Source organism: Pelophylax lessonae, assembly GCF_965119305.1.
Source record: "Pelophylax lessonae genome assembly, chromosome: 9".
Classification (NCBI taxonomy): Eukaryota; Metazoa; Chordata; class Amphibia; order Anura; family Ranidae; genus Pelophylax; species Pelophylax lessonae.
In genome coordinates this window covers 70,329,531-70,342,545 of record NC_138776.1, presented here as the reverse complement: position 1 = coordinate 70,342,545, position 13,015 = coordinate 70,329,531, and the positions used below count along the sequence as shown (strand labels likewise).

Below are 13,015 nucleotides of genomic sequence, written 5' to 3'. Positions count from 1 at the left end.
AAGATACAGTTCGCCAATACTGCATATAAACTGACCAGTGTGACCACAAAGAAAAAAGGAATTTTAGAGAAATAACAGTTTTGGAAAAAAAAGGTGAGCATATATGGTCTCATAGTTGTAAAGGAAGTAAACATGGTTACCTGTGTGGTCCCTTGGCCTCTATATCTGAGTCTGGAAAGAAACCTCTTTTCCCATGATGCAATAGGAGCTTCCTTTATTACTCTGGGTAAGCCGTGCTGTTGCTTGACAAGATATATCTGGGATAAACATAGATTCACATGTGCAGGCCATCTAATATTGGACTGTATGTGTTTAGCTTTAGAAAATAGTTAATATGCAATAATTCATTCTTTATTTTTCTTACTGCTTTATACATTCAACTAGACCTTTTAACTGGTTCCATATTTTAGCAAAAAGTGTAAATGTACTTTTGCACAGATTGTAGAGAGTCAATACCCTTGAAACAAATAAAAAGCTTTGGTTAGCACATACAACTGTATGCTAAGGTGTCAGGGTTCCTATTATCACTGAGCACTTGTTACACATAAAAATAACTTTTTACACAAAAGCTTCTTGGGAAATGCCAATCTGCACCATGGTTGCTCTATAAACATTGAGATGGCAGCTAGGAAAACCCTGTAACGGAGGGCTGTACGCTTAGGGAATTAAGACACATGTCCTAACTTGTCATTTTATTATCAGCGGCTTCTGCCACTCGATCAATTTTATGCTTTATACAGTCTGCTAAGAGTAACAATTCCTAAATGTAAACAGGGAGATGATAGCAGCGAGTGGAAAGGTGCAGTCTGTTCAATATTCAGGTGCTCTGTACCAAGAAACTGAAATGTAATTCTAAGTTCCAACCAACTGGATGCAGATATTTCACATTAGGTGTTGGAGGATCATTTCAGCTCTCTATCTATAATCTGAGCCATATCTATCTATCTATCTATCTATCTATCTATCTATCTATCTATCTATCTATCTATCTATCTATCTATCTATCTATCTATCTATCTATCTATCTATCTATCTATCTATCTATCTATCTATCTATCTATCTAGAAGAAATACTGTGTACAGTATATGTGCATAAATGTTTATGCCTATTGTCTTGCACGAAGACAAATCTTCTCCTTAGTCTCAGATTTCTTGCAGATGGCATCTGGTTTAACTCCAGGATTTACCTGCATCTTGCTGTATTTATTCTACCCTCTACCCTTATAAGACCCCCCCAGGGCCTGTTGCAAATAAACTTTCCACAGTATGACGTCGCCACCACCATGCTTCACAGTGGGAATGGTGTCTTTATGTGCAGTATTTGGCTTATGACCAATTGGATGATTTTTGTGAGTTTTGTAAGTTCAGTTGTAGTCTTGTCGAATCATAGAGCTTTCTTCCAGATACCTTCAGATTCCTCCAGATATTTTATGGCAAACTATTGGTGAAATTACATGGGAGTTTTAGTTAACCCTGACTATAAACCATATACTGAGAAATTAAAGCACTGTCCATGCAGGAAAAGTGGGTCCAACCATGCCTTGGGACTTTATCTCAGTTTGTTGCACATTTTGATCTGGTAGATGTTACCATAACCTAACTTTTTGGGTTCTTAATTTATTGCTCCATAGATAATGGCATCACTGCCAAAGAACATGGCCTAAGGGACACAGAATGGCCATAAGATGCTTCCCAGATGGGTATTTTGCTTTGTGAGAAACTTTGTGTTTGTATACACTGAGGGAGAAGAAATAATTTTGTTGTCGACTTTTTAACTTTGCCCCTTTTTCTATTTGTACATACTCACCCCCATCTCTGCTCTAGCTGTATTTTCCCCAATAAGGCTTTTCGATAGCTGCTGCCTTACAGGGAGGCCTAGAGACGCAAGTACATAAAGGCTGTATTTCAAGGCTGATTTATTCTACCTACTGTGAAAGATTATGACTCTTTAGGGAAATACAGACAGGGTCAGGGAATTAGTATACATAATGGTCATTTTGATAATGGGCCAACAGATGCAAAGGGAAACATACTGTACACAATTACGTGTAATGCACTAATGACAGGTTGGAATTTGTATCGCCTCCCCTCCTATGAGTCACAAATCCATGTTTAGGAGTAATACACACTTTATTGGTGAGAGAGCCAAAGATTTTCTGACACAAGGCTTTTTTTTCCTCCTCTTCCTCCCCTACTCTCCTAACAAGAGCATTAAATCCTTTGTGTGCCGGGGCCTGGGGAAGAGATATGTAAAGGCGCTTGTCAGATATTTTCTAAGAAAAAGCCAATTAAAGGGTAATAGAGCAAAGGATGAGAATTACCATTTGACTTGGAATGAGTGAATCTGTACGACTTGTATCTCGGCAATGGAATTACCAGTCAATGAATAACCATGTTCTTAGCAACTTGTACAATTAACGCTTCCATTGCCAGCAGGTCTTACTGCAATACATTTTTTTTAAATATTTAAAATAGAATTTGGTTATTCATAAAAAAATCAATATGGGTCTCTGGCAGTCTAGGCTCTAGCTATAAAGCATACACCATTAAACACATCCCATTCTCAAGCTAGACATAGACATTAGATTACGATTAGACTTATGTGCATGATCTGACCATCTCCCAATATCCGCATCCACAGGAAAGGCTTCAGTCACTCAAGCATTCCTGCTTAGACATTGGAGAAGGGAGGCAAAGTGTTGCTTGGCAGGTAGTGGATAGTCCATGCAGCTCTCGGGCCACTTTTCTCAAAGGGGAACAGTAGTGCTTGGGTTTTATTTTCTAACCCAGTTGCACAATCCCCAAGAGTATTTGGGACTGTCTGGCCTTTCCCTATAGTCTTTACTATCACCCAATCAAGTTGAAAAAACCTGGACTAGGAGGCCATCCAATGTCAATGGGTATTGCTGTGCAGCCTACAGATTGCTTCCATAATACAGGTGTCTACATTTAGAATGAATTAGGTTCACCTTTTCACCTGATTCACTTTTTGGCTGTTTTTGCCTGTTCAGACAGTACTGGGTATGTATATGGATGTAGAGTGTGTTTAAAGCATATTTATTGAAGGGAAAGGTCTAAGATGATTGAGGCAACTGATGGGCCACTGATGACTTTTGATGTTGCTAGATAACTGCTATCTAACATCCAGGATGGAGAGGGTTGTCATACAAGGTCCACTAGGGCACCATTATGCAGCTTATGTCGCTTTGCTTCCATCCTCCCCTGTATTAGCAGCACAGCAGCCAACCCCTGGCACCCACCAGTGTGTTTGATTAAGATAACTGTGTAAGTGTTCGGGGTTGGGATCTGCTTATGTATGAACAGCTGTAAATGGTCTTTCAACAAAGTTTGCATTAAAGCACTTGGAAAGTCTCTGTACTTTTAATACGTAGAGAGGTTCACATGTCAAGTCCTACATCAGATAAGCGGTGGAAAACACTTGCACATTCTTCCTGCTAAGCGCTAGTAAAATGATTTAATCAGAAAGGCGCAGCAGCTTGTTACATGCATAAGGTAAGGGCTTAAGAGCAGAGCCATTTGCAGATGAACCGCTTTTGCTAGCTTCTCACAGACATGACATTTGTTCAGAAGATTAGCCCGCTTGTAATGTGTGGCATAATTGCACTGCGTGGATGTCCCTGAAGTGAGAACCTAATTGCTTGACAGGACTATAAGTTTGAGGCACGTCCTCACCTTGTTAGGTCCTCTCTCTCTCTTTCTGATGCTGTTCAAATGAAGTCTGGCCGCAGGTGCGCCTAATTTACCTCACAACACAACGTGGGCTGCGTAATTGCAGGCTAGTAGTTAGGAGAAATTGCTGGGTGGAATATCAAGTGACTTACTGTATGCTGATGGCATATGACTGTTTGTGTGCCATTGTCAGGGCAGATGTGCACAGGTTTCTTTCTTTTTTTTTATTCAATATTGTCTTTAAAACTGTAAAAGAACCACTAAACCTGACATGAAAAATGTATAATGTGTGAAGGAGCTATGTCTGTTAGAATACACTAATAGTAAATTGTAGATATTTTATTTTTTAGAAGTACACAAAAAATTCCCCAGTGCTTAGCGCAATGTTTCAGCAAAGTGCAGCTGTTTAATCTTCCTAGTTCAAAAGTTATAGATGCATGTATTTCCAACCGGTGTCACATGCAATCCTGCTGTAATCATAGAGAGCACCAACAATAGGACTGTTCACTATTTTTGTCTTTTTGTTGTTCTCAGTACATACACATGGCAAGTAGTCAGCTGTGTTTAGCAAAGTCTGGGCCCTGTATGTTCATGCAGTACAGGGACGTTTGCGTTACTTCCGGCTGTCATTATCTATATAATCTTGTGGTAGGTCCCATTGTTGGCACTTCCGCTGGTTAGAGCAGCACTGCATGAGAAAGAGATGCCTTGATGCAATATGCAGCAGCCATGATGGGCAAAGGGGGAATTCTAGACAGGAAGCTAGCTGAGTGTTTTCAAAATGTTTCTCAACACTATGCCACCTTTAATGCAAAACTAAACTCAAAGCAAACATTTATTTTATTGCAGCTTACCAATTCTTAGACATGGTGGCTAAATTAGGTTTTCTTTTTTAGGCTTTCTTTCCTTTATTTTCACCTGGTGATCCAGCCATTAAGTCAGTTATTTTTCAATAGATCAAGCTCTCCTGCAAATGTATCAGTTAGGCCGGGTTCACATATATGTGAATTGGATTCAGGTTTCCCCACATCCAATTCGCATGATGGGCGAGTGTGACTGGCTCTCAATAAAGCAGGTTTACACAGGTCCAGGGCGGCCGCGGTCCAGATTTCAGAAGAGTCCTGTGCGCCTTTGGGTCCTGTTCAGATGTGAATTCAGGCAAACATTTGGACCTGAATCGCACCTGAACCGGTGAACAGACATGCAGCAGACCCCCCAGGTACGGACCGCGGCTGCACATATGTAAACCTGGCCTTAGAGTGTTCAGACAAGCTATTTACCCCTGACAGGGGAGCCTACCATAATCATCTTTTATTATTAATCCATGTAAAACCTTTATCCCAAAAGGAAACAAAACTGTTGCTGTAACTGCTTGTGTGAGCTGGAACTTGGCTTCAGTTTTTTAGTGTACCTAAATCTGTCAGTATATCTAACACCCCTCCCCCTAGACTGATAATGCTGCTGTCCCCTGTGCTCCTTCATCCACAGTGGGGCACTCTAATACAGGAGGTGCGTTAAGGCCCGTACACACGAGTGGAAATTCGGCTGGGAATTTTTGTCCGACGACCGATCTGCCGATTTTCGGCTTGTTAGTATGATGCTTCCGACAACCGACTCCGACTTTTCGGCCGAAAAAATCCTGGTGTGCAGGCTATAAAATTTTTGCCGACCGTCAAAACACGTCCGATTTTCGTCTGATTAGTACAGATTTCGATGGGGAAAAATCTTATGAGCAAGACTAGGCATGCTCAGAGATGAAAGAACACAAAGAAAGCAAACCAACACATGACATCACTTCTGAAGTAGAATTCTGTCGTGCGGGAAAATTTGTGTGCAGTCTAGAGCACATTCCAACCAACAAAACACAACTCTGGACAAAAGACGGACGACCGGTCGGCGGAAATTCGTTGCATGTGTACTAGGCTTTACTGGCCAGATCACCCGGAAGGGAAAAATCCTGAAAAAAAAAAACCAAACACAACCAATACATCTAATTATTTGTAAGCTGCAATATATTACATTTTTGATTTTAGGTTTAATATCGCTATAAGCTGAGCTGCAGCCAAAAATAAATCTCAAGAGCTCAGATCCATTTTCCCATATATCTGTCCTATGTGCACAAACCCTTCCTGAAATGGTGGTAATGGTACTTATCCTTTGATGGGTGAAGTTCTTCCTCTCCAACCTGTTAACTTGACAATAGAGAAGCAGCGCATTGATAAAGATACATTTCTGCAAGTTTTACTCCTATTAAAATTAAAGTAGAAATAAAGGCAAAACATTTTTTCCCATTTTGGATAGAGGAAGGGTTATAACTCATGTAAGTTTTTTTTTTTGCCATCTGTGTCTTGTTGGAGAGATTTCCTTTCACTTCCTGTCCCATAGCCACAACTCGAAGTAAAAGAAAATCCCTTTAAATGGAGAGATACCCCAGGTTGTAACCAGAATCACCAGAACTACTGTAGTGTCCCCATTTATTATTATTATTATTAAAATTTAGGATTTTATTTTACTCTTGATGATAACAGTAAACAGAACAAATAGAGATAGTTAATCTCCCTAATGGGGGCACCGACAGCAATAAAAAACTGACAGGTGTTCTAATCCATCTCCATTCTATCAAAAACTAAAGAAAAGTTTTGCCTTTATACTTAAGTATTCCTAGAGTATCTTAATAAGATATTTGTAACTTGTAAAGTAACATTCTGTTATTTTAAATATGTGTTTTTCTATGTATTCAGCCTTGTTTTAGCTAAAGAAGGCTCATCAGTGACCAATCAAAACTGATATTTCACAAAGTGAAGGTTATGTCTTTGGAACTCCTTAAGTAAGATCTCCCTGCAGTACCCAGCCATGGGACCTGACTTTTAACTGTTGTGTTTGGTACAATGTAAAATATCAAGAGGGAGAACCCTTTGTTAATGGCTGTAAAATGTGTGCAGACCTGGGGGCTCATTGCTGGGATTCAATGGCAATGGGTGACTGGACCCACTGCCAACATGCATTAAAAAACTGAAATATCAGTTTTGGATGGACTGACCCCTTTGTGTAACCACATAATTAACCTTTTCCTCTAAGTTCTGTCCTTTTTGGTTTGACTGTCTGATATTTAAAACATATTAAAGGTTTTCCCTTCTCTTTCTCTCCGTAGATTCTTCCTAAAGTTTTTTCTCAAGTGTAATCAAAACTGCCTGAAGAATGCAGGGAACCCAAGAGATATGCGAAGATTCCAGGTACTCTGAAGGGAGACAGCCTGGCAATGGCATTGTAATGACAGGAGAACATTCTAGTTAGACACAGAAGTTTGGCACAGTCGTTGGCAATAATGTGTAAAGTACTCAAAGCATGCTTGATATTGTCCATGGTAGCACAACAGCACAAAAATAGAGCACAATGGAAAAGAGCACCAAAGTGGAAGCCTTGATGGTTCAGCAGCTTTAAACTTCAGTGGACCTGTGATGGACCATGACAGTTTCCTCTCATGGAACACTGTAGTAAAATTTTAGAAATAATGGTTTATCTAGGCCTGTGATTCCTACTATGGAGGAAATGTTGCATGATGACCATGTTTTGCTGTATAGACTATGTGAAGCATTGAGAGAGCCTCTCACCCTTCTATTGGCCCTCATTTGCCCTTTTTCTTTTTTCACCAATCCACCCCGATGCACTACGATACATTCTGGTTTACTGGATATATATCTTAAAGTCACAGGTCATCTTTACATTTTTTGCATGACCAGTGCTGGTTGGCCATCCATGTAGACCATGGGTGTCCAACCTTTTGGCTTCTCTGGGCCACATTGAGTGTAGAGAAATTTTTTTGGGCCGCATATAAAATATATACTATAGTTAAGGTATATAAGTAATAAAACACTGCCACGCCCTTCCCGTGCTGCTGCGCCCCCCCCCCAGCACTAATTTAACACAACTAGTGGATGGTCCCCTCCGAGGCAGCCTCTGCCTACAGTAAGTTGGACGCCGTTGCGGCCGTGCCCCAAACTCGACTTCCTTCCTCCCCAGCAAAATAAAAAATTGTCAGGGGGCAGTGGGCCGCATTGCCTGTGGTTCCGGGCCCATGCAACCCCCGGGCCACAGGTTGGACATGCCTGATGTAGATTATGCCTCTAGGTTAAAAAAAATAACTGATCAAAACAGTCTGCCTGTGGAAAAATTAGCAAGACAGTGGTCTTTATTTGTTTGACATTATACAGTCTTGAGGAAAATATCCATGTTTCCCATAAGATAACATTTTATACAGTGAAGTAGTAAGTTAACTACAATTTGTTTAAAGGGGGTACATACAGGTATTGAACATTCTGTTGTTTCAAAGGGGTCACAGCATCTAAGAACAATGTACTTTCTTAAATGTAGAGTCAAGCGAACCTTTCCAATCTTGGTGACCTTGTCATTGCTGTGCTTTAAATTACTTCAGCCAGATCAAATATAAGTAATTCAATGTAGATAGATAGTAGATAGATTTTTTTGTGTCTTGTTAGATATTCAGCTACATTTCTTACCATTTTGTTATTCCTAGCTGTAATTTGTACATCTTTCAGTTAAGACTTTATCTTAAAAAAAAAAGAAAAACACACACACTTCAGCACACTCCAGCGAGCCTCTATTTCTCATGGATCTGAGCATCAAGTGCCATTGGTAATATTGATCCATGTGCACAGAGCAGAAGGTCAAGCCTGGGATGACTAGAAGTCTCCTCTTTGTCTTACTGATGCTTGTAAGAGGCATCACTCACCCAGGATTCTGTGGTCAGCAGCAGAAGTGCTAGTTAGCAGTGGGAGAGGAATGAAGCCCATTACTGCAGCTGTTTAGCACCACTTTTATTTTGATTTTTTTCAAGGAAATTAGTCCTCAATTTATAGCATAAAAGCAGTTGTGTCAGACTGCCAGAAGGTTCCATTTAAAGGATACCGGTAAGAAAGGAGTTAATGCTGAACAAGTTTCTCTTTTTATTTTTTCGGCTGATCTGTTATTTTCCCCTGGTGGCTGACCTATATATAAATTGACACAGCAAAGACAGTCATGTTTTCTCCATGTCTTTTTTTTTCCCCTTCCTTGTGTTTCATATAGTGAAGAGTGGAGTAGAAGCTAAAATGCTCAGTGCACTTTAGTATGGAAAGCAGTCTTCCTGTATTTTTTGCAGTCTGTTATTCACTATAGCAACGTAGCGCCGAGGATGCTGACCTCTCTCAATTCTCCAGCTCGGTTTACAATGCCCCCCACCTTACTGTATTGTCTTGTGTTTATTTTTGACTCTTAATCACCCTCGAGCAGTTTTCAAGCGGTGAAAGAAACACATAGACTAGAAAGCGTAATAACTGATAACACATACGTGAAAAGTAGGAATCTAATACATGTTTAGATGCATCAGTCAACTAATGTTATATGGTAGCATAGGAAATGCTTTATCTTTAAACTGTGTTCACTTTGTCATCCACTTAACAGATTTGAACTGAGATGGCCTGCATGGCAGATTACAAACGGGTGTAAAAATGATCTCTCTGAGTTAGGGTAATAGCAGGTTAAGGACACATGATATTTACTACAAGAGCGCACAATATAGACAGTACGGCCTCTTTGTTCCCTTGATACTCTCACCTAACTCTTTGTATGAGTGTGCCACATGGCTCCATCACAGGCACATATGGCTGGTTTCAGCTTATGGTTCCCCACCCAAAGAGGTAATCTTTAATGACACGTTCCTCTGTGGTGTTAATAAAAACCTACAATAAATTAAGCTTATTAGTGAATAGAACTTTCACACCATTTTTTTGGCATCCACATTGTGCATAGACCTCCAAGACAAAAAAATGTTTAAAAATGTAATTTTTTAACAATTTGCAGTTATTACATTTCACATATGTTTTACACAGCCGTTTAAGGTGATTGTAGCCGTATTAGTGCACTTGCGACAGAGACAAATTGAGCACTGTCCATGATACTTTTTTTATTTGCACTAACATACAAGCTTGGACCTCGATGAAGGGGACATACCCCGAAAGCTTGTCCTGAAAAATTGTATGTTAGTGCAAATAAAAAAAGTATCACGGACAGTACTCAATTTGTCTCTGACACAGCTGTTTACTAACTACATTTGGCCATCAGCTTTAGCCCTTGTCCTGGTGAAGCAAATGCCCCGTACACACGCAATGATTATCGGCCGACTTTTGTCCAGTGATGTTGTGTTGGTTGAAATGTGCTCTAGACTGCACACAAATTTTCTCGGCCAACAAAAATCTACTTCAGAAGTGATGTCATGTGATGGTTTACTTTCCGTGTGTTTTTTCATCTCTGAGCATGCCCAGTCTTGCTCATCAGATTTTTGTCTGCCGAAATCTGTACTGACTGATGGAAAATCGGCCGTTGTGGTGACGGCCAACAAAAATTTTATAGCCTGCACACCAGATTTTTTTCAGCCGAAAAGTCGGAGTCGGAGTCGGTTGTCGGAAGCATCATACTAACAAGCCAAAAATCGGCCGATCGGATATTGGCCGAAAATTCCCGGCCAATAATCGATGCGTGTGTACAAGGCATTACACTCCAATGTTTCTTCAACAGTCACATAAGAAACCTCTTATCAGAGTCTTCTTGGTAGCCCAGTTTAACCCTCCATTATAGACAACAACAATTTATTGGGTATTTTGGATACCCTTGGTCCTGAGGGGGCAGCAAGACCTAGACGGTGCATACTAAGACTATATAAGAACACTTATCCTTCGTTACATTCCACCCGAGCGCAGGAGAATTTTTGTTTGTTTGTTAACCCTCCATTATGTTTTGTCTCCAACCCACTAATCAAATTTTGAATGGTGTATATAACTGTCCTAGGTAATTTTTTGGATTCAGTTATCTGAGCCCTAAAAACCAGGCCCAAAAAACATCTCATCTAGTGAAGTTAGCGACAAATGAAACCGCGGTGAAAGATGTAAATTCCATGCCTGGTCTGGTCCGCTCTGAAGAGGGAGGATGACTGTCATGAAGTCAGTACTGGAGGTGTTATTTGTTAACAAGGTTGCGATGTGTAAATGCGCGCTCTGCTCTGCAGCAGCTGGAGTATAAGAGGACCCTATCCATCATTTATTCTTTGGCCTTACTCTGAACCTGGCCAGCAAGAATAGAACTCTTTCACTCTCATATAAAGAAGGAAATTCCATTGACATACCAAGGTCAATCACCATCCAAATGAACTTGAGAATGGATACTTTTTTCGGGGCCTGGAAACACTTTCACTATTCATTTTTCCATTCAAGATTTTCATATGCAAAAACATCATTACTGGTTGGTAAAAGAATTGACAGAAGTCTTGACAGTAATAGAAAGACTTCAGATTAATTTTTGGTAGCTAGAATGTTTTCATTCGTAGCAGAATTTTCTTGTTCATTCATAAAGAAGTAATCTGAACATTCAGTGAACAGAACAGATCCTTGATACCAACCATGTTATGTTGTTTTTGCATCGACCTGTATGCTTTAAGAAGGCCAAAAATGTACTGTTTGTATTAAATATTTACTAAATTATATTAATATATAATTTGAAAACTGTTGACCATGCACTCCAGAATAAAAGCTTTTCACATATTAGTAATATTAGAGCTGGGTAACATTCGTTTTCAATGCACCTGAATAATGGGAGCTTGGGCCGAACTTTTTTAACCTTTGTTATTGCTGCCAGTGGATGCAGACTTTTCCTATTTCCTTAAAAATGGCTACTTGCTCCTAGAATTAAGTGAATGACTACTGAACTGTATGTGTCCACCTCTACTTAATGTGATTTTGTGATCCTACTATATGACAGGCCATCAAAATGTGGCTACATATTACCGGTTTATTGAGCTTCTCCTTAGACATTTTAGCTCACTAGGATGATTCTAAATGACAAATGACATTTGTCCAATCGGATGACTTGCCAGTAGCTTTACTGTGTTTAGTCAATTTCCCAATGCAGGTTGCTTGACCGAAGGCCCCATACACTAGTAGTAAACTTAAAGCTGTTTGTCCAATCACAATTCTATTGTTGATAAATAATAAGACAATTCTGAATAAAATGAATTTTCATGCAAAGCAATGCTTGCCCAATCTAGTTATACACAAATTCCTGCTACATTTTGTTAGGGTGATGGTTTCCACACTTGTACCAAAAAAGATCACATATATTTTAGGCATTTGTGTTGACTTAAATACATGTTTATTTCCAAAAGCATCAAATAGGACCTGCCACGTGGATGCATCCCCCCCCCCCCCCAAAAAAAAACTAACAGAAGGCAAAGGACAAGTTACCCGTATTGCCTGTGGTCTCCCTGCAGCTGATTATTGACTTACCCTATCGTGTTCTACACTCTGTCTAGTTGTGGAGGTAGCCATCTTGGTAATTTCAGGGGTTTGCATACCAGAGCTGTCCCCCTGATGACTAGTGAGGAAAAATTCAAGAAGTAGCAGGAGAATTGCAGAAATTACAGAAACTTAGAATGAATAAAGCAGGAGCAGGGAGATCCTGCAGTGCAGGTCCTCAGGTACGGCTTCCACTACAGTAAGGAGAACAGTGAGCATCATAGTAGTGACATCACTAAATATTCCTCCAAATCACATGAGACTAGCAGTAACAAGCATTGGGACATAAGATTTCACACTGCAGATATACAGTTACAAGGCTCAAGGTGCTGAAGTCCCTGGGCACAAGAAGTGGACTGCTAATTTTCAGGAGAAATTAATAACAAAAGTTACATTTTTAGGGAACACCTTAGGCACAATAAACATTACTAGATGTTCCCTTTAAAATAGTTACCGTATTTTCCGGCGTATAAGACGACTGGGCGTATAAGACGACCCCCCTAATTTTCATCTACTGGTAATACTTATACTTAGGTTACCTTGGAGATATTATACTCAGCGTATAATACGACCCCCCATTTTTGCGGGATTTTTTTGAGGTTCAAAAGTAGTCTTATACGCCAGAAAATACAGTAATCTCTACTTTTTGGGTTCAGGTTATCTTTAGGGCCCAAGAGAATCATAGAGTTGTGTGTAACCATGAAATATCTTGTTTAATATGTTGTTGTTTGCTTAATGTGGGGATTTATCGAATTGCCTGTCCCTTTCTAAGTGCAGCATTTCTTTTTCTTTTTCTTTTTCAGGTTGTTGTATCAACAACAGTCAATGTGGATGGCCATGTGTTGGCTGTCTCAGACAACATGTTTGTACACAACAATTCCAAACACGGAAGGCGGGCTCGCCGCCTTGACCCCTCAGAAGGTACGGCTCCATCTTATCTGGAAAATGGTAGGCACACATTTACATGTCCTTTTTTTCCATTT

The 13,015-nt window shown here is 40.0% G+C and overlaps 1 protein-coding gene across 8 annotated transcripts in view; it reads left to right on the top strand.

Moving 5' to 3' along the window:
• The window catches only part of EBF3 (EBF transcription factor 3), a 206,784-nt gene that overhangs the window by 122,458 nt on the left and 71,311 nt on the right, over positions 1–13,015 (top strand). For 6 of the 8 annotated variants that reach the window (XM_082268387.1, XM_082268386.1, XM_082268388.1 and 3 more), the window contains exons 7-8: positions 6,842–6,923; positions 12,836–12,980. In XM_082268387.1, coding sequence (XP_082124513.1) covers positions 6,842–6,923; positions 12,836–12,980 — 227 coding nt within the window. The remainder of the gene's footprint in view (positions 1–6,841; positions 6,924–12,835; positions 12,981–13,015) is intronic. The other 2 variants (XM_082268393.1, XM_082268391.1) reach the window with 1 other exon arrangement.